Source organism: Taurulus bubalis (genome assembly GCF_910589615.1).
Source record: "Taurulus bubalis genome assembly, chromosome: 18".
NCBI lineage: Eukaryota > Metazoa > Chordata > Actinopteri > Perciformes > Cottidae > Taurulus > Taurulus bubalis.
In genome coordinates, this window is record NC_136606.1 from 12,227,718 (window position 1) to 12,250,217 (window position 22,500).

At 40.2% G+C, this 22,500-nt stretch overlaps 1 protein-coding gene across 1 annotated transcript in view; it reads left to right on the forward strand.

Annotated features, from left to right (window-relative positions):
* Positions 1 to 6,208: 6,208 nt before the first annotated feature.
* Positions 6,209 to 22,500, forward strand: part of mllt10 (MLLT10 histone lysine methyltransferase DOT1L cofactor) — a gene marked incomplete at its 5' end in the record, with an annotated part of 41,858 nt that continues 25,566 nt past the window's right edge. The window contains 6 exons of the mRNA XM_079234028.1: positions 6,209 to 6,371; positions 10,812 to 10,891; positions 14,648 to 14,702; positions 17,735 to 17,844; positions 17,964 to 18,067; positions 18,394 to 18,487. Coding sequence (XP_079090154.1) covers positions 6,209 to 6,371; positions 10,812 to 10,891; positions 14,648 to 14,702; positions 17,735 to 17,844; positions 17,964 to 18,067; positions 18,394 to 18,487 — 606 coding nt within the window. The remainder of the gene's footprint in view (positions 6,372 to 10,811; positions 10,892 to 14,647; positions 14,703 to 17,734; positions 17,845 to 17,963; positions 18,068 to 18,393; positions 18,488 to 22,500) is intronic.

Genomic DNA, 22,500 nt, shown 5'->3' on the forward strand with positions numbered 1-22,500 from the left:
AATCCGAGCCTGAAGTGTGTGCGGACAGTGGTGGGGGAGGGCTCTCTTCACCTTTCACCCCGCCGTGTTGGGACTGTTTGTATTTTTTTTTTCTGGGCCAACTGGGCTACTCGAAGAGACCGTGGCTAAATACTGATGGGTCTGAATGTGGTGTGAGCATGGTGTGAACATTATGGCTCAGGAGTGTTGAGTTCAATTTTGCTGTTCAGGTCATTTCGGTGTTCGCAACCTTCACACTTTCTCACACTTGCAGAAGGAAAAGATACGTTTCTACTGGAATAGATGATAACTATTTGGAGAAAATAATTCCAATTGTTCCCACACATCATATCAAAAAGATCCGATGTGTTAAACAATTTGAACAATTTTTTTATGAATATATGACACAGATGGGGATCCATTTACAACACATATTACATTGGCCATAAACTGCAATACACCAAAAGAAAGACATGCAGAACCAGCCCAAGTATGTCCATATTATAGTGATGAAAGTACAACGTGAGATATCTATAAAGTCTGCATATGGCCTGTAATTACTGCCCAAGCGAATATCAGGCTCTGTTGAATTGAATACGTGTTTATTATGGTTGCAGCAGGTGAATAGTCTTGAGTAAAACAGGGGAGTTAACAGGGAGTTGGACACACAATGTAGATATGAATTCAAGGATGTTTGAGTCCAGCACACATGAAGGAATGAAGACCTTGTGCACGTGTGTACCGCTTACTCGCTGCTTTGTCGCTCAAACAATGTCTTCATTGTTTCAATTTACTACGCTTAAAGAATAATAGTTGGGCTATGTATAAATGTTACTACTGATTAAATATATTATACAACATATAATTTTTTGATCTTAACCCAAACAATGTTATGCTGTTTATTTTGTTAAACAAAACCATATATAGTTTACATTCTACAAGACACCCATGAAAAACTTCCATCGTTGATTTTAAAGCAAACATATGGCATCAGTTTAAGAGCACAATCACTTCAAAATAAAAGTCCTATTCTTAGCTGTCAGTAGTCATTTGTTGAAGCTTATGAGCTAAGTCTGGGACAACATTCCTCCCGGCGTGTTATAGTTTTCTACAGTTACTCTGCAACACACCCACACACACACACACACACACACACACACACACACACACACACACACACACACACACACACACACACACACACACACACACACAGAACCAGAACCAGAACCAACCATTTAGATTTTATTACTGGTGTGATGTTTCTAACAATCATTGCTTGCTCCTGGGTCCTTCTTCTGAGAATGTATAAATGTCAAGAAAACTAAAGCCTTTAAAGAGATGGAGTAAGGAAGGCAATCTCTAAAGAGCAGTAAATATCAAACAAATAAATGACAAAAAGGGAATAAACTATGTTCACTTTTTTGTGTGCCATTTTTGTATGCTGCTTACATAGAAGTTTGGGGGAGTGGGGGCTGCTTTTCCTAATGTTGTCTTTCCTCCCAGTGTATTTGACATGTTCCTCATCACAGAGACCACAAAACTTCACTCAGCCTATGAAAACATGCTCGGGACCAATCATGAGAGCCAACTGACTTTTTAAATACAAAGAGCAGTTACATTTCTGACAATTAAACGTAGACTCCAAAAAAAGTTACATAAGCATAATACGGGAATATGAATGAGCATACTGCAGGAGGGCCCATGAAATCCTTCTATTTCAATACATTGTTTCTATATAGTATATTCATAGTATATAGGTATAAACGCCTGCAAACAGCAAAATCAATCAAATGAGAAATAGTACAATCAAGTATGTTAGTCGAGGCTGTTGTTTCTGCTTTCTCTCATCCAGGTCCAACTTTACCACTGTACTGTGCAAGTGAAAGAAGCTGCCATGCCTTGGACAATACGCAGGCACAATACTGGAAAACCTTGGCATAAATCCTGCTCTAATGGCTACAGTTGCAGTGTGGAGAAAAAAATTTGCATGTTTCTTCAATGTGTAAAATCTTAACTATATCTTTTATGTGACAAATTAATATGTTGAGACAAGGCAGCACATTTTTCACAAACAGATCAAAGGCCTGGAGCAGAAATGCTGTTGCACTGCATTTAGAGATCTGTATCCAAATACCAACTTGATGTACAGTATGAGCAACATCGCTCTGACATATGGGAGTGCCTGGTTATAATTACAGATTACCTTAAATTATACAAGAGCTTGGGAGTGCTATATGAGGTCACACATAGTTGTTGAAATCAGATGGTGTCGCTGCAATTTTTTTGTCTCTGAGAAAGCTCTTCTCTGACATCTCGAGGAACAGAACATGATTCGTGCAGACTTTGACTTAATCAAGTGCAAGTTGTAAAAATCATTTGCCATTTTCAGTGTTTCGGTAGCTACAGGGCCCCTCCACAACCGCTGCCCCCTCCTTTCGCCTCCCTTTGTTCTCTCCAGCTCTAATAGGTTTTCCCCTGCCACACACAATTCACTTTTTCTTTTTTTTCCTTTTCCCCGGCTCCCCATCCGTCCCACACCCCCTTTTAGTGCAGTGCCCAGTGTCGACTGGAGCATTTGAGCAATTTGAAATTAAAGCAAACAATGGGCAGGCACTCCCAGGGACCTCTCGCTCACCATATTACACGGAGGACGCTCGTGTGCTCTTGCGCATTATTGGCAAGTCATTACGTTTCTCTGGAAACCAAGAGCGGGAGCTTGCTCAGAGGAATCGGTGATGCAAGCAGCAGCTGAGTGCTTGGAATAGCATGTGTGTGTGTGTGTGTGTGTGTGTGTGTGTGTGTCTGTGTGTGTTGTGTGTGTGTGCGCACATGTGTGTGTGTGTGTGTGTGTGTGTGTGTGTGTGTGTGTGTGTGTGTTCTGGAGCATCCTTGGCAACAGCATGGGGATGCTGTCAAAACAAAACTGTATATTGACAGGTCTGATATGCACCCTGATATGTAGGATTCTCAAAGCCCATTAAGTAATTTTTGAAAGATAAAAGGGTATTCATTCTTAAAATAAAAAGCTATTCAAATTGCTGTCTCTCATGTTGGCTCAAAGCCGACAAATTCTTCTGCCATTCTAAATTAATGGAAAACATGAAATGTTTTAGTTACTTGAAAATTATGAGTTCCAACCCAAGCTGTGACAGAGGTGTATGAATAAACTATGATCCAATGTTTTTTCTATGTATGAGCCATTTTTTTAAATTCCTGATAATCATTAGTTGTTAAAAACTGTTGTTTAAAAAGTGAATGTTTACTACTTTGTGCCGTAATGGATAATATAATGTAGTTATAATTGTCACGTTTTCTTTAACATCAAACTATTGTCATGCTGGATTACATGAGTGAAGGGAGATGCAATAAAACACAAGCCCAACATTAATGGATGCATTTACACAAATAAATGACATCTGGAAAACATTCTGCATTACAGCTTGAGAATGAATTATAAAGCCATGAGCATAATTACAAATATGCACAGTCTGCCGAGAGTAATGTTATAGTGATGTGACATGGATCCAAATGGCTTCTTACAGGATAGGATACAGTAAATATCCAAATGGAGAAAGGTCCCAATGAAAAGGGAAAAACAGCAGCTGTCCAGAATTTACAACTACTGTAAATGTGTTTAGTCTGCTTGAACAATTTAAACCAAGGTGTGTTCACACACACAATGTAGTCAGGCCTTCAACGATTAGTTTCATTACATTTTCTGCCAATTAGTTTTGCAATTAATTATTGTATTATTATTATTATGATCATGTACTGGCCGGTTAAAAGTAGTGAGCAAGGAGTCAGCAGTCTATCAATGGCAGTATCAAACAGGTAATAAAACAATGTTTTGAGAAAGTGTGAGTCATAAGCCCCGTACACACAGCCTGAACAGGGCAGGACTGTGTTCAGCCTCGCTGTTCGGTATGAAAGGTGTGGAGGTGGCATAGAGGGAGAGAGTCGTTTCGCGGCTGGGCCCGTCTGAGGTAGTTACATAAATGAACCGAACCTGTGTGAGAAAGGGACAGACAGCATGGCCGAACGGCTGTGACGTTTTGATGAAATGTTATTTGTGCACCTCAACCACCAGGGCCCCATTCCTCGTACCTGGTTCAACAAAGTCGATCAAATGTCCTATGATCCATTTTAAATTACAGAGATGATTGACGTCAGGCAATGTCGATTTCTCTAAGGCTGATCCGCCCTCAAACAGTCTCGTTAATTCGAACCAGACGTCAGTCATCTGGATAATTGCGTGTGTACGCTCCTCTTAGAAAAGGGGAGTTGTCGAGCAAAGATTCTATGATTTTCAAATGCTACAATGGCAAATAAGATCAGAGAAAGAGTGTCTCTTTTCTCTGCTGACGAGTAGGAGATGATCATGACTACATATGATGAATTTAAGTCCATAAGCATGGCAAAGTCTAATGGTGCTTTCACATCCAAAGCGTTGCGAATATTCACAACGCTTATGTTGTGAATGCAGCACAACGCCGCCTCCGCTGCGACGGCTAGACATAAGCAAAGCATCGCAAAATATAATAAGTTAAATGCTTAAGTGTTGGGGAAATGTATTGGCTAATTTGAAGTGCCTCATCATCCAAATCAATCAGATTATATTTATTTAAATATGCCTGCTGGCAGTAGTATACAAATTAATATATACTTATGAGGATATGCACTGTATGTATCATGTACTATATATGTTTATATACATGTAGGTGTAGATTACCATAGTTTGAATATGTGTAAGGGCGGATCAGTATGTATGTATTATTCATAATCAGAAATTCAATCAATTGAAGCAGTGAAAATAAATTGTGTGTGATTCTGTCGATTCTTATCATGAGTCCACCTTAATCTTTTTCTACAATAATGATATGTATGGTGTACTAATAACACTGTCATATAATTATGACCATCCATAAGTTTCTTAAGCGTTTCTTAAGCGCCGATGTTCTCTGCATCGCCGACACTGTACACACATGTACCACTCGCAAAAAAGCTCAAAGCTGTGATCCAGTCTGCATACAGTATGTGAGACGGTCAATGCTCAGCTGGGCGTGTGGTGTTCAATGTATGGGTCGAGAAGGTGTTCAATGTACGGCTCGTAAATAAATGATTCCTTGTCGGCAGAATCGATAGCACTCGTACAGGAAGTCATGATGATATTAGAACGTATCTTTGCGATCTCGAAGAACTTTCTCCCTATAAAACTAATATAACTAATATCGCTCCTTCATCTCTGAGGAAGGGAGCTGCCTTTTTTGTCCGGTGGGAGTGGCCAACTTATCCAGTGAATTTCAGTGAGCCTGCGCTGGAGCAGGTTAAGGGATTTGGATGTGTTGCTATGATGATTTTTCCAAACTTGCTTCGTGGAACTGAAAAGCCTGACCTGCGTCAGCTTATCCTGGAAATTATCCAGCTAACTCAGTAAGCCAGGTACGAGGAATAGGGCCCAGGAGATAAAAAAAACGAAAACAACAACAACAACTTGAGAATGATTTTTGCTTAAAATTACTTATTTGTTACCAAACTAGGTGTCAATTAATCGACTAATCAATGCACTCTCAATTTAGCTATTACGTAAAATATCACGATCCTTTCACTGAAAGTAAAACCTCAGAAGAGATATTCACATTGATTTTCAATGCAGCTGTGCTCTATGCATCGCAAACGCATCTTAGTCCCCTCCAATGATCAAGAAGGAAGTTACAGTTGTAAACGCATTTTGTTTTAACACAGTCAACATTGACATCTGTTTCCTAAACACTCTGCTTTTAATAGTTATTTACCAGTTAACCACATATTTCCCTGCCTCCATGTTGCTACAATGTTGACAGTGAAGCGAGTTAAGCGAAGTGTCTTTGCTACAAACTTTTAAACTAACTTGGCCATGTGGAACCAAAACGTAACGTTGTATTCGGCAAACCAATCGCATCCGTCTTTTACTTCCTGTCAGAGGGCACGCACACGCGCGCCTGGCGTCATTACGCACTTCCGGCTCTCTTCGAAGAGTCCCCCCTCTTCTCCTCACCGTCGCGCCGTGAAGTGGATGTTTTGGTGAGAAAATACGGTGTCGAATAGGGACGTAAATACCTCCAAAACATGACATTTTGACCGAGCAGGACCTAAAGCGGCCAAGCAACGGGGAAGAAGAGCGTCTTCGGGGAAGGTTTCGGCGTTATCTGTGTACCCGTATTCCTCCGCATGTCCGCTTTCTTCATAGATGGTCTCCGGCGAGCGTTGTCTGGCGGAGGACGACGAGTTGTCGAAGAATAATATGAAGGAGATGATCGGCGGTTGCTGCGTTTGCTCTGATGAGAGGGGCTGGGCGGAAAACCCGCTGGTGTACTGCGACGGACACGGCTGCAACGTCGCCGTGCATCAAGGTAAGCGGTGCCGTTGGATCGGCGGGCAGTTAGCCGTTAGCCCACGGGCTAGTTAGCGTAGTCTTGTTGCAAGGTTACGGAGCCTCCTCCGCTTGCCCTCACCAAGGCCAGACTGAGGTCAGGCTCCGCTCACGCTGCAGGGACGTCCACTGCTTATATATTTATTTTTTTGCTTGGCAGCTATCTTCTCCCGTTTAATCCGCTGAGTCGTGCTCGTTTCGCCTGCATTCCCGTCTGAAGCTGTCATGTGGTGATGCGGAGCAGGAGGGTCACCCCTCCTCACCCTCACGTCAAAATGGTGCAAACTTCGCGCGGAAGCTCGCATCGATTTGTAGTGAAATATGTGATGCAGCCGACTGATTAGCTTCTTTAATAATAGTACAAACTGCGTTCGGTGTGGAGAGAAACTGAGTAAACGCTGCGTTGTAGGTCTGGAGTCCAGCATGTGAAGCAGTTCAAGCCACTAAACAACGGTCTCTGAAGCTTGTAGTATTGTGATGCAATGCAGCCAAGACACTGCTCGCGCGAAACTACTCAGACGATGACGTCCAGTGTTTACAAATATAACAGCTGGCCATGTGTCAATTCGCCGACCGCAGGGGGGTACGGTAAACTATTTGAAATGTCAGCAGTTCTGATCCACGAAGCGTTTCAATGTATTCACACTTGTAACACAGCTTGTTTCGACACAATTTGCCAGTGTTTGGCCTGCTAAGTAGTGCTGACAGGAGCTTGTCTCTAAGCCAGCTGGTTCGATCCCTGGTCTCCCCATAGTTCGCCTGTGGAAGTGTCCTTGAACAAGACACTGAACCCCCAGTTGCTCCCCGGGTTACTAAGGATGGGTTAAAATGCAGAGACCAAAAACACGTCTTGTATGTATGTAAATATGTAATATGATGTTTGTAAATTTCCCCACTGTGGGACTAATAAAGGATTATTACAAAAGTAGTAATACCACAGTGTAGAAATACTCTGTATCTTACCGAAAGTACATGGTATTAAAGTCAGCATATACGTAAAGTACTAAAAGTAAAAGTGCTAATTTTGCAGAATAGACCATTTTAGAATAATATATATTAGATCACAATTACTGATGTTTCAATGTGTAGGGATGGAGCTGTATGTAATTTGGTATGTATCATAGACTGTATCAGAAGTGGACGTCATTCACTGGGTCGTCATCCGTCAGTTTCTAGACTGCCGCTTTTAAGCCTGGAGTTCGGCATTTTTGCCACCGCCATCTTGTTTTTTTGCAACCTAAAGTGACACGGACAAGTGAAACAAAACAAAAGACCGCTGAATGATAATTTGTAGGCAACCAAAATGTTAGAATTAACCATAAATTGACAACACACTATGTAAAGGTTAAAGGTCTTAAACACGGACAACGCTGTGGTAGTGTCTTGTCAATGACAAGAAAGCGTCGCCCTGAAGCGTACCCTGTTTTATTATTTTACTGTAAATGGATTTATCATTTACTAAATGAACATCGTGCTGTATTTAATAATGTTTAATTAGTTCATAAATCAAGTGCGAAGCAGGGTCATTTTTTTGCTTGACTCAGTCCACTGAGCCTCGAAGCCCCGACCTCGCTACTACCCAGAGAGCTGTTCTCTTGTTTATTCAAAGTTTATTAATATTGTATGTGTCGTTGCATGTCCAAATTGCACCAACTTCGAAAGTACACGTCTTTGGGTTTCCAGCAGTACAAAGTGTGAAATGAATGGTTCTCGAGATATGCAAAGGCGCAAACGATTCCTTGCTTTATATTTAGACGATCTCGCTACAGCCGAATGTCAACAACTTTGTCTTCCAAATGTGGTTGCGATTGTACAAAGCGTTCACGAGATATATATTGTTTGTAATATAAATTCTTCCCTCAGCATTTGAGCAACGAATGCTCCAACTTTTTTGGACTGGCCGCAAAGAAAGTTTGACACAATTCAAAATGGCGGAAAAAACTATCTAGCCGCAAATGGGCAAGTTTATGTGGATAGATTCATAGGGTCACAGTGGTTCAGTGGTAGAGCGGGTTGTACTTCATTCAGACAATCGGCGGTTTTGTTCCCCGGCTGCACTAGCCCATGCTGATTTCTCCTTGGGCAAGACACTTCAACCCAAATTGCTCCCAAATGCTGTGTATGTTTGGGTATGACTGGTTAGGTTGGCAGGTGTGGTCCCATCAGTGAATGAATGTGTGTGAAATACATGTAGTGTGATAGCGCTCTGAGTGGTTAGAAGACTAGAAAAGCACTGTACAAGTACATTTACCATTTAGCATCATATAATATTTGTCTTTGAGACTTTGGGTTCAAAAGTTACAGTCCAAAATCTAAAGTTTGTTGTTATAGCGCCACCATCTGGCCAAATTGTACCACATTTGACAAAGCAGCCCCTCGGGTCCCCAGCAATGTACACACCAAGAGTGAATTAGGTTGGGCAAACGATTCCCGAGATATGCAAATACAGGCGGGCCGACAGATGGCAGTTGAACTCCTTGCCACAACATTATGCCGCTGCTACCAGCAATGGATGGGCTGGAAATACACATGTAAGGAATGCCAGACCGACATGGACCCCAAGTTGTAAAATGAGTGGAACTGCACGGTACATGTTCACAGCTGTCCACGGACCTTCCAAAAGTATGTCAGAGTTTGAGTCTGATTGGAAAGTCACTTATTCCTCCTCTAGTGAATTACGGGAAGCAGACAAGTTGTACTTTATTAATTAAGAATAGACAGCGCTGTCTTTTCATACGTTAACTTGTATAGAGCTGCCCCTGAACCACAGGTAGGACAGTATCTGTGTAAACCAAACATGTTTTTCGGAAAAGATTAACTAGCAACATTCAACAATATCAAATGAGTGACTCATTTCAAAATTTAAGGAATCGGAAGACATCAATCTGTTCGAGCACTTTCAATTTAGATATCTGTCGAAACAGTTTATTTAATCAAGGGATGCATCTAAAAAGAGTCAGATGAGACTATGAGTGCTTCACTGGGACTCGGAGAGTGTCCAAATTTCACAATATATACTATAACTTTGTACACTATTTCCTAATGTTGAGAGAACAATTGAAAGAAAGTATACTAACATGCTGTAAAGTGCATTGCAATGCACTTTTATTTTTTTAAACAATTTAAAATTAATATATTCAAGAAAGTAAAACTATTTTGTATAAAAATGTATTTAAAAGAAAATTCGATTGCCCTTCATAATCTCTTAACATTTGTTACAAATGAATGTCAAATTCATTGCTCCTATGTTTGAGGGCTCCTCTACATCCAACAGAAAAGTTAAAATAGCATTGAGGCATTTCTATTCTTTATGTTCCATGGTTCGCATGGCAACAAATACAAATTGGACGTTTTTAAGTGATTGGATCGGCCAGCCATAATTATTATGAAGTGCAGTGTGTGCAGAATATCCTATCCAACTGGTGCTTGTTTTGTCTTGTTACCAGTTTCTTCGTTTGAAGTAACCTTTGGGCGTTTTATTTTCAGAAAACTGGATTATAGTTGTTTATTCTATTGGATTATGGGCTCTGGTCCGATCAGAGATAATCTGAAAATGTGTAGAGGTAGGCTATTTAGGGCAGTGCTGCTGTATTTAGCACTGCCTGTACTGCAACTTTAAATCTGAGTCGTGTAAGCATCAGTGAAATTAGCTTATACCTCAAGGTAGAAGAACTCGGGTGGTTTTGACGTTGCAGTCTGTTATGGCAATTGTTTTGTTTGCTAATGCTGTGTCAAATATTTAGATTTGACAAGAACATAGAATGTATGCAAGTAAAGAGACGTCAGTCCTCTCTGATCCTGTTCAAGTAGCATCCACACAGCAGTGAGTAAACAAATAAAAGTAACTTCTACCTTATACCTACCATATTTTGAGTAGTTGTTAACCTCTAAAATACAGCTGTCAGCTTTTCTTTTTACTTTTTTCATAGAAACGTGTGCAGGAGGTCAAGTAGAGTGAGCTATTTGAATGCAGCCTCTTTATGTATGGTGTAACACACTTGGCAACATTAACATAAGGCAAACTATTATCTTTGAAGCCTACATGTGTTGACATTAACAATGCATTACCCGGGATTCTCTTTTTGTCCCTTGGACCCTAAAATAGTGTGTAGGGCAAGCAAACTATGTCAGCTGTCAGTGGAGTGAAATACAAACAACAGTGGTGTGTTCAACAGTCTGTCACATCAAAACACTGTTCAGGTATGCATTCAAACCAGTTTAGTCTCAAGTTTACCTTCCGGCACTTGTAAAACAGGATTGGCTGTGGAGATCGTGTGATATCGTGAAGATTTTTATCAAGTGTAGTCTGGTCCGGTGTGGTTTCATTATCATTGTGTGAATGTATTCTGTGGTATATAATGTAGTCTTTTGTTGAGGTTGTGATGACTTACTCAAAACGTCCCCCTCCGTTTCTCCTCAGCCTGCTATGGCATCGTGCAGGTGCCCACTGGTCCGTGGTTCTGCAGAAAGTGTGAATCTCAGGAGAGAGCAGCTCGTGTGGTGAGTCACAGAATCTATCTATCCATTCATCATTTATGAGTAAACTCCTGGAATAACAGGACTGTCTGGTGAAGATAGTGGACCTCATGCTCCTGTGCAGCGCAATCATTTATAAATGTACCGGGAAAATAGGTTGGGTCTTGAATTATCAGTGAGTCTGTTCAAAGGGCTTGGAACAAAGCTCTTAAAATAACAAGACACTGCGCATGTTGAAGGCACTGTTTGTAATGTTTCATCTCAATGGGTAGTCAATATCATATCTTGTGCTGATGAAAAAATTAGGTTGAGAACGTTCTGAATGAGAGTCGTCCACTGAGTCGTTTCTTAATATTTTGGTCAACCATTGTTTTGCACTACAGTTACAGTTTAGCTCTGGGAAATCACATGGCACGTTGTTCAAGATCATTTCAATGGACTGCCGGAGCAAAAGAAAATGTATTTTTCTAAAAATCTGAATAGCATGTGTTTTGGTGGCTGTTTTTGTTTGTGTTTATTTGATAGAACAATTTATTACTATTTTAATATACAACAAACAAAAATGTTTGGCATATTGCCCAGCCTTTCAGTATGGGATACTGGAAATATATGGTTAACCACAGTGTAGCAGTTCAGATGTATTGGAAGCTGTCAGTTACATTTGACGTCAAGGACATTTGTCAATTGTCCTTGACGAAATCCATTTTTAGGCTACATCCACACTATGCTTTTGTTTTGAAACACATTTCTTTTCCTACGTTTACGCCTAACGTCACGTTAGTTTGAAAAGTTTGCCGGGTTGCGTTATAGTGTGGACAGGCAGAAACAAGGAACTTTGAAAACGATGCCCTAGATGCCCGTATTTGCTACTTGATGGCTCTTAGCAGTCACGACGCGTCCTTTCCTGATTCTTCGTGCTGCTGGAAGAAAACAAACAACATCAGACTCGATTACCAATTGACTGCTAGTGGTTATTTTAACATGGATAATGGATTACATGCATTGCTGACCTTGTTGTCTATACTAGCAGCTGTTGTGCATCTACATTCTGCATGTCATAATGCTACTACTGCCTGCATGCGGCAGAAGCAAGCTATTAGCGATTAGCGAGCAGTGTGTTCAGCGGCATTAGTGGACTTTGGAAGGTATGGTTTGTGGCTTTGAGGAGGGCGATGGATACAAAACTGAGGACTTCCTTTTCTCATCAATGCTTAATTTGTTATGCAAAAATATTGTGAAGTTCTCAAAGAAACTGTAAACGAACAAAAGCATAAATGCTCTCCAGAACGACAGGGACTTCCAGCCCCCCGGCAGAGCTAGCAGTGTGAGAACAGACAACAACGAAACTGAGGGGAAACGGGTGAGAGACGTGTGTTGACCAAATTACTTGACCCGTAATCTTGTAACCTTGATTAGTAAGTGTTCATTATGAAAGTAAATTTTATGTGTGAGAGCGAGAGCAAGACCTGCAGCATTGTAACCAAGTTTGAAAAGCTAGTGTGTGTGGGGAAATATAGAAGAAGATATTAAGGATCAAGGACAACCTTTTTTTTTTTTTTTTACTAAACAGTACACTAATACTATGTTGTATATTCTCTAACTAAGCAACCAATCTACTTCCTGTTTACACCGGTAACCGCATGCCCAGTTCACGTGAATGGTCATGTTGTATGCTTTTTCAGGCCTTTTTTTATTGGTATGGACGGAAATTATTGGACGGAGATCGTTTGGGGATCGTTTGGGGATCACTCTGCAAAGCAACAGCATATTATTGGCAAATTAGCCTTAGTCGACTAACACTTGTACGATTAGTCGATTTAATCGACAGATATGTAAAACTGAGTTTCTCTACAAGGAATCATACAAAAATCGTGCGTTTACCAGAGAGGTTTTCTGTAACGTTTTTTTTGTAAATAATTCATTAAGCATAAAAAATTAATAACCAATCGATTAAAGAGATCTGAGTCGACTAAGAACAAAGTGATCCATTTGTCAGCTTATTGACTAAGAGGGGGTAGCCATAGTCTAAAGCCTTCAAATATGGTACGTCATATTTTGGGCAAATATCTAACTGTACAAAATGTTTTGATCACATGAAAATTTCCACTTTTATCAATATCAAAGTACTCACTCACATTGTCATCAAATAATTTCCATCTGTTTTTTTCCATTGCATATGTGTGCTTATCTTTTATATTCAACTTGTTATGAGTTAAAAGAAACCAAATACTTTGCTGTGCTCCTTGTAGTTTCTACGATGCAGCCATTTTCTTATCATACTATTATCTAGTCAATGGGCACATGGGATATTTTCCTGAAATAGAGTGCAGTATTTAAAAAAATAGTAACCCTGTGTGTAATAATAATAATAATAATAATAATAAGAAAAAAATCACATTCAGAACATTTCCACCAAATACAATGTACTACTTTGGCTTTTTTAAAACATGGGACAGAAGGAATGGTAATATTTTTAAATAGTAGCCTTGTTTAACCTGAGACTTGAAAGTTGTTTACCCCACCATGTCTACCGTTTCATCTTCTATACAACTTGGCAGAAGATGCAGTATTAAAGGCAATATAACTAAATAAATTATATTGGAGGTCTGCACTGACCTGCCTGCTACTGCCACTGCCTCTTTTTGTGGAGAGCCACCTTTCTATGGCATGTCCTGCCGTCCTTTTGACTTTAGGCAGCCTGTCAGCCCACAATCTGTATTCTGCACCAGCTATTCCCTCATAAATTATATTTAATCCGGATTGAATAGCTTTATAAAAGATTATCTTAAATTCTGTTTAAATGTGTTCAGTTCACCAACACATCAAATACACACTTTTGTGTGTGGCATATTATGGTAAACATTAAGCCATCTAGTCTGCATCATAACACCTCGTGAAACTGTTACAATGTGGCCCTGGAAAGCGCTGCGTTTCAAATAATTGCAGAAATGACCCGTTCTCCGGAGACCATCTTACATATGACTGACTTGAATTTGGCTAAAGAGTTTCTGTATTTTACTTGTTCTTTTTTGTAAAACTTGGTGCAAATGACCCAAACTGGTATGGCTTGCTGAGTTTCAACTTTATATGACCTCGGCAAACTTCTAAGGACCTGTCGAGATTATGTCGGGACAAGATTTACTCATGTAGCTGTTGGTACAGGTGCTCGGGAATGATCGCCTGACTTGCTGTATTAATGTGCGCGCACAGGGCAATATCTCTTTTAGAAAGTTAGCGGGAAAACTTCCTGTAACCTGATGAAGGAGAAATACAACATTAACCAGATCTCTTAATTACGTGTAATTATGTATGTGTTTCTGTGTATTCACAAATAATGATGTTGTGTGCAAAGTTAGTGTGAGTGCTCGTCATAAAAATGATTTCTGTTTCTGTGAGGTTTGAATTTAAACACGCAACAGAAAAGTATTGGTAGGCGAAAAAGGAGAAGAAACATTAACACACACACACACACACACACACACACACACACACACATACACACGTTTTGTAACCTGTAGTGTCAGCCTTAAAATGAACAACACCAGCTTCTGTGTGAGTGGCACACACACACACGCACGCACGTGGAGACAGAAACAACCGTAGGTGGCAGCTGGTAGTGAGGATGTCATCCCGTAGAGTTTCTGGCCTTGTGCCACAAGTCGGGGCCACTCGCCAGTTTCTTACATAGCGGCATATTTGTTATACTTTTGTGCTCACCTCCCCTGAAGTAGATCAGGTTGACTGGTTGTTTCTGACCTGTTGTTTCTTCTTTACCCACAGAGATGTGAGCTGTGTCCCCACAAAGATGGAGCCCTCAAGAGGACAGACAACGGAGGTAAAATCCCTCTCAGCTACTTACACACACAGACCCACACACTCAAGCACACGCACGCACACAACTGTGGTGAGCCTCTTGTGTATTTTGGTATTTTGTCATTAATTGCATGTCACCAGCAAGTTTAAGGAGTGTGAGCGTGCTGGGAGAGTTATGTTTGCTGTTTGTTGTGTGTGTGTGTGTGTGTGTGTGTGTGTGTGTGTGTGTGTAGCCTCTCTCTGCCGTCCTTGCCAGTCCATGTTTTATGTGTGTGTGTGTGTGTTTATGAGGGGGCGGGCCAGGATGGGTATAGTGCATGGCCTGTGAGGAGTCTCCTCTCTGGGTTCATGGGGAGGTCAGTTTGGTGGAGACTGTAAATATTGTGTGTGTGTGTGTGTGTGTGTGTGTGTGTGTGTGTGTGTGTGTGTGTGTGTGTGTGTGTGTGTGTGTGTGTGTGTTTTTTGAGAGAGTCAGTCGGGGAGAGAGGCACAGCTGTGGGATTGTGTCCAGGCCTGCAGGGAGGCATCAGGACAACACTAACACACACCGTTTTACTACTTTCTCTTTTATTTTACCCTTCCCATGACCCCTCTCTCCCTCTCTTTTTTTCTCCTCCCCATTTTTTTCTCCCCATCTCTTTCCCCATACCGTTCGTTCTTCTGCTCGTGTAGCTTCCTCTTCACTTGTTGATCTGTATGGTAGTTGCTGTTATTTCAGGTGGGACAGTAATAAAGCAGAGTAAAGGGATCTGTCTCGAATGGGTATTTGATCTTGCATCTTAACATATAGCGGGCAGAAAGAAAAGAAAGAAAAGACATAGAGAGAGACAGAAGTTACATTTACAGCCACTTGTTCTGGCCCCTTTTATTCTTATTCAGTTGCATATATATATATATATATATATATATATATATATATATATATATATATATATATATAATATGTGTTACCCTGTTAATAGTAGGACTTTAAAGATAACACACAAAGTTTAAATTGTTTGCACACTAAAAGGTTTCAAACATAATCTCTTACATCTCTTACATATATCTAAGGATGTCAGCATCAAGTTCACTTGCAACAAGTCGTTGCTAAGAAATATTAGTCATGTTGCATCAAATCAGAGCTCCAGTCACTCCTGAGCATATTTTGATTGTAGACAAGTGGCTTCACTCTACATGCAGTTCATTACCTGCTGCAGTAAGAACAACATGAACTGAAGTTGGTCTTATTTTTTTACCTAGTGTTGTCGTCATGGTTTTACTGTGGTTTACCAGAGAAACTCGTAATGTTTTATTTTTTTATTATTCAAATCACACCACACTTTGTCATCAACAATTAGACTTTGATAACTTCTGGGAGTACGGCATGTTTGTAAAGGGATGCTTTGTTGTTTTTTTAGGGGGTAATGCTTAGTTTGAGGAGGAAGGCTGTGCCACTTTTATAGTCCTGTTTTATAGGCCTCTTCCAGATTCTTGGAGGGACTTCAAAACAACAACATACCCCCATTTCACACCCGCTGCCTCCCCTCCGTCCCGCCCTCTGCCCTCCTACCCCTGTCCCGCTCACCAGGTCAAAGGCAGGTCAGGGGTTCAACTGTAAGTTTAAGCCTGTTTTTGTTTCCGCTATGGGGAAAAACAGACACCTCCAGTGTGGCAGGAGACTCCCACCTCCATTTGACCTCCCGTTGACCGCCTTCTGCTCCTCCTCAGCTTGTCGTCAATTTTGCTGCCACTCCACCATGCCCCGCTGTCATTCTCCCACCCCCAGTTTGTCTTCACTGACAGGCAGCTGTGTGTGTTAGGGCTCAATAAACTGCTACTTGGATAGATTAACTACCAAGTTGCAAATGAAAACATTTAAGATTCAGCAGCAGTTGAGTTTAACTCAGTTTAATTCATGTTTTTAATGTGAATGTTCCGAAACTGCAATTTGACATATTAACAATGACTTCATACTAGGGAAGACCATTTATCATTTTTCTCTGACCAATACGACCCTTTTTAACTGAGCCTTAACCGTTAACAGCAGACAAGATTAGTACCTTACAAGCACGAGTGCTAAGGTTGAAGTTCCTAACAAGCGATAACAAACAAACCGCACAAACCGGTTCAAATCCATAATTTATCGCCAGCTGCAGTGTATTTGCAAAACAGGCTCAGATCAAATCCACAGTTCACCCGTCCAGTGGAGTTTGCAGCCTACGATGTTACGAGCATTGTTGTGGAAACATGCAGACACTTTTCCAATAAGTCACCGCCGCATCAATTAGATGGGTTAGACAGTTAGTTTTTGAACATCCCTACTCCAGACCACATTACGGTCCAAATAAGTATTATCTATCATTCCCTTCTGGTTTTGTCCATTTTGGGTTCACATTGTAATTTTTTGTTGTCAAAGTTTCATGAACTGACAAGGGACACATTCAAATTACTATTTTGGAGTTGTGCTGTGTCGGAAGGCTTTATTTTATCTTCACTAATGGTTGCCTGAAGGGAATATCTGGACATGAGCATTAATCAAAACTGAACTGGACTGTATGGATTTTTTGTTTAGCACTGCGCAGAGAGAGACGGATGAGATGATGCATCATGTAATGAAAAATGATGGGTCAGAAGGGCCCGTCATCTTCTGCCTTTGTGTGGTTGTTTGATTCACTTCAGAGTTCAGTGTCCCCACCAACACAAATATACCCAACCAAACACTCAAGTGTAGCCACGTCAGTTATGCATTTCGTGTAACGACTTGAAACTTGTGCCATGAGTTATAACCCTAAAAGAATGTGCAGGAAAAGGGCTGTTTTGGGGGGGTTTACCAAGCTGATCAAATTCAGTTTGAGCTGCATGGAGCAGTATTGTATTCTTTTGGTCACCAGTTCTTTGCAACTTGCAATCAACAAACGAAACGAGTGGTTAATTAACATAAATTGTGTGCGTTCTTATTTATATTCACAGCTGGTTTAACATCTTCATGTAACGTCTGACGTGTTGTCACAAACTACCTGCTGCTGGGATATATGTGCAGCAGTTGATGTTTGCCTTTGTGTGTCTCTGCAGGCTGGGCCCATGTAGTTTGTGCCCTTTACATACCTGAAGTAGAATTCGCCAATGTCTCGACTATGGAGCCCATAGTACTCCAGTCTGTGCCACATGATCGCTACAACAAGGTAAAAACATATGTACCTATGCATTTAAATACGTCACAAAATCACATATACAATGTAATAATGAAGGACTGATTCTGTTTTGAAAAAATGTAATCTCTTAACTGTGTGTGTTTGTGTAGACATGTTACATCTGTGAGGACCAGGGCAGAGAGAGTAAAGCCGCCACTGGAGCCTGTATGACCTGCAACAAACATGGCTGCAGGCAGGCCTTCCATGTCACATGGTGAGAGCCGTTCACATCCCATTAACCTCACTAGACAAAGAAGGAGATTGTGTCTTCAGTTCTTCACTTATACTCAAGTAAAGACTTGAAGATTTAATATACTTTTGAGTGAAAAAAAAAAAAACGTCACGTGTTGTCATTGTGAGTCTTAGTCTCTTACAATGTTCTATTTTTATATATATATATATATATATATATATATATATATATATATATATATATATATATATATATATATATATATATATATATATATATATATATATATATATATAAATTTTTTTTTTTAACATCTCTTTAATTTGCTTTACACTACGCTCTGACAGTGCCCAGTTTGCGGGGTTGTTATGTGAAGAACAAGGATCGGACGCAGACAATGTCAAGTACTGTGGATATTGCAAGTACCACCACAGCAAATTGGTAAGTGTACTCATATTTTTTATATATTCTACAGATGGCACGTGTCATACTCTAAACCACAACTTCACACACAAAACAAAACAATATGAAATTCTGCTCAACTAATTTCTTTTTGTAGCCGTAGCCTATTTCTGCACATGTGAGGACAGACAGACAGACATGCTACATTAGGGCGCCCCCCTAATATAACGGCAGGGGAAACACTGCGGTATAAGTAGACTTTTGTCTTGCTCACTAGTTTGAACTAGTCTCATGGACACACTGTATTTCCTTTATTACTGAGCATTGTTCCCACTTTCCTACAGTTTTATGTATGAAACCACTCTGGCTTGTGCATAATGAGGGCCACAGTATTGTGCGTGACTACATCTATATGCGTGAGTCTGTCTCGAAGGTTGTCTATCTATTAACTATTTGAATGAGGATTTATGTGGGGTTTTTTTGTGATTTGCTACTTCTCTGCTGCCACTGAGAGATGCCTCCCCCCCTCCTCTCACCCTTTATTAAGCCTCTCCCTCCCTTCACCCCTCTCATTCATGTCCTTCTTCTAATAATAATAATAATACTTTTAATTTATATAGCGCTTTTCCCAATGCTCAAAGACGCTTGGAGAGTACTCCTACTCTTCTTTTTCCTTCCTCTGTCTTTTGTCCTTTCCTCCGTTGACGTTGTCTCTTTAGGGCTTGGCCATCTCCCTCCTTTAGTCAGCTTCCGGTATCTGTTGGCCTCTGTTGGCCTCTGCCCCCTTTCCCTCATCTATTTTTCTCCCCCATCTGCTTCCTCTTTCACTGGACCAATTAATCCATCTCCCCGCTGTTGGCCTACCTTCCACCTGTCCTTTACACCTTTCCATCTACTCTTATTCCTCCTCCCTTCCTGATACCTCTAATCTCTCCATCAGTGGCACATGGTCCCCTCCACTCATGGTCCCCTTCATCATTGTGTTTCTAATTCTTTTGAAAATAATGTTTCAGTGATTTACATCTTAGCTTTCCAACAGATCTGTCCTGACAGTTAAATTGTATTATTCGGTCAATCGCAGTAGTAGTAGTTGCTTTTGTGCTACTTTCCTTTTTTATTTTTTCCAAGATTCCGTGTTTTTTCTCAAAAGGAATTGATCGTGTACAGTTTTACAACAAAATATGAATTCCTTAATGGTTTTGAATTTAGCTCTTAGGTGTTTGAATCCCTCCGTTTTTTGGATGAATCACAGGCGACCCCTCCCCCCACGTTATCCTTCACAATGCATTCCTGCGTTCTCATTGGCTGTAGCGCCCCGACTGGCCAGATATTTAGCCTGCTAGGTGATGCATCGGTGAGATTCTGGCTCGCGTCTTTGAGCAGCGAGCACCGAGCCAACAGTAATTTTCCTCTGATCTGGAGCTTGAGTTGAGAAGCTCCAAATCTATCAGCGAGTGGAAAATCAGGGCTGTGGGTTTTTCACATCACGGAAATCATAGAGCCCTAAAATAGTGATGAATGAGATGTAAAAGAGCATAACGGGAAACAAAAGAGAAGGCAGAAAAACTGTTTATTTTGTCTGCACTTATGAATATATATACCTCTTCTTTTTTTATACAAAGAATTGGCCTTCAATCCTAATTGGCAGATTGATGGTTTCTTGTCCATGATTGCTACCTTATCTTTTGTAGTCTGACTATGGCGACCAGCAAGTGCAAACCTGATAGCTGGATCGCTGGCCCATTGTCAAGAAGATAGTACTCGGATACGAGAAGAATGGAGAGGATAGGCATATCAACACACAGAATGCAACAACTGGATATACAAGGAATATGTTTTCCGTACACGCAGTCACTGTAGAGACGTCTTGTTGCTTTCCTGATTTTGTTCCACTTCCTAGTTAACAACCTATTGCAAGGTACACATGTATGCATGTACACACTGCATCAGATGCTGGAGGGACGCAAATATGAAAAACAGCAGCGTGACTTAACTAATATGATACCTGGAACAGTGGTTGGATGGAAACAAAGGAGGCACACGCACACACACAGATAGTTATATGACATTTTGCAATGTTAACAAATGCTGATTGAAAGACTCGTGCTGTTCTATTGATCGTGTATGAGTGGCTTTGGATGCTGGGGTATAATGTCATTAAGATGGGATCGTATGGATGGCAGGAATGTATGAGAGGGAATCAATGATAAGGAAAGCAATGTTGTTAGCCGAGTGGGTTTCATAAAATACCACTTGATGGATGTTTACGGCATGTTAGCAATATATGGCGTTTGACTGGACTCTGTCAGTATCCACATCTAATTTCAAACTTAGATTATCCTTGTTTGTTGTTGATTTCAAGACTGTGTGTGTGTGTGTGAATAATTTCCCCATATTTCTAAGGAGTGTTGATGCAGCAGCTTTATTTCTTTCCCAAATCATCAACACTGTGTGTTGATGGCACACGGCTGCATATGGTTTCAAACATATTCAGTGACAATGCTCAAAGTGGAAAACCGTGTTGCATAACTTTGAAGCAACTGTTCTTTTGCTGTCAAAAATAGGTTTGCAGTTACGTTATATTCATTAAATTGAAAACATAACAAAGCTCCCTGAATGATCCCTGAAAAAGGTGTAGAGAAAATACAGTTTGCTTAATATACTGGTGCAAGTTAATTCTGCTAGCTTTTTTACAAATTGATACAAAGTGTTTTTCTTTTTCAGACTTTCCTGTGAGGTTGAACAATAATCAAGTGTTTTACAGAAGGAAAAGTAATTGATTAAGTCTTGCATTTGTATGTCAGTTTGGAAGTCCAGATTGAGACCTTTTTAAAGGGAAGCAATTGCCATATGACTCAGACAATGATCTGTATGTGAGGCCAGAAGAGGAGGATGTATCCCATGGTGCACCATGTTGCCTTGAGTCAGTTTTACATGAAATGCCAAAGAAACCGTCTCTGGTCATGTATCTGTTCTTTTGAGTAGACCGGGTAAACACAAGCCTTGATCTATGCCTGGAGGTAATCTGGCTGTAATTTGAGGATGTAGTTCTTTATCACCATGGCAACCAATACTATGAGCAAGAGCAATCCGACTTGGACTGGGATCGATAAACAAGACCCCTCAATAAAATGTCCCATGATGCCTCTTTATATCTGAGTTTTGGCAATGGAGAAACAATAAAACACAACTCATGGTTGTGTGAGTCCTTACTGTTGCCCCCAATCTAATGTGTATTCTTGATGCTTATTCAACACTTAAATGGTTACATTTGGTCAATGAAAATTGAAAAGAGGAATGGTCTTTTCTTCAGTGGAGGTATATTTTTGTGTTTTGGTTTAAACACTGCCACCATGCATTTTTAGCTTTCTTTTATAACCACCACTTTTGTGCACAATGCTTTTTGACAGTTTTTCAGTTCTAAGTTCAGTCAGCCTTTTTTAGTTTAATTTTCTTTTAAATACACATCATAGTTACATTCACCATAAGAGCATTACTACTTTTCAGTGGTTCTAATAATGGCTCCATAATGAGCATGTTTGGAGACAGTCTGTGAATATATTGGCAGAACATTTATTTGTATTTATGACAAGCGGAGTGGCAGAAGGCATATAGGAGTTAACAAGAAAAATTGAAAAAAAGAGGTGTGTGGTTTTGATTAACTAATGTACATATTTGTAAGTCTCTTTATGCAGGGTATATATATATATATATATATATATATATATATATATATATATTTTTTTTTTTTTATTTTTATTTTTTTATTTAACCAAAACGCCAACAAATATCTACCGTGGCTCTTGAAAATCTCTTTTCACTTAGTTGATTTGAGAACTTTTTTTATTGAAATGCACGAACATCCAAATTAATTTGGTATCTTTATTAGAATTTGTAATTCATATTTTCTTGAGAACAAAAAACTGTGCCATGGATGTTATGGATTTGAGCTTAGCGTCTTGACTGTCGGGACTGTAAAAATGTGTCGCACATCAAAACGCATCAACGTGTCCTTCAGTTTAACTTAACAAGGCCTTTAAAATCACAGAAGT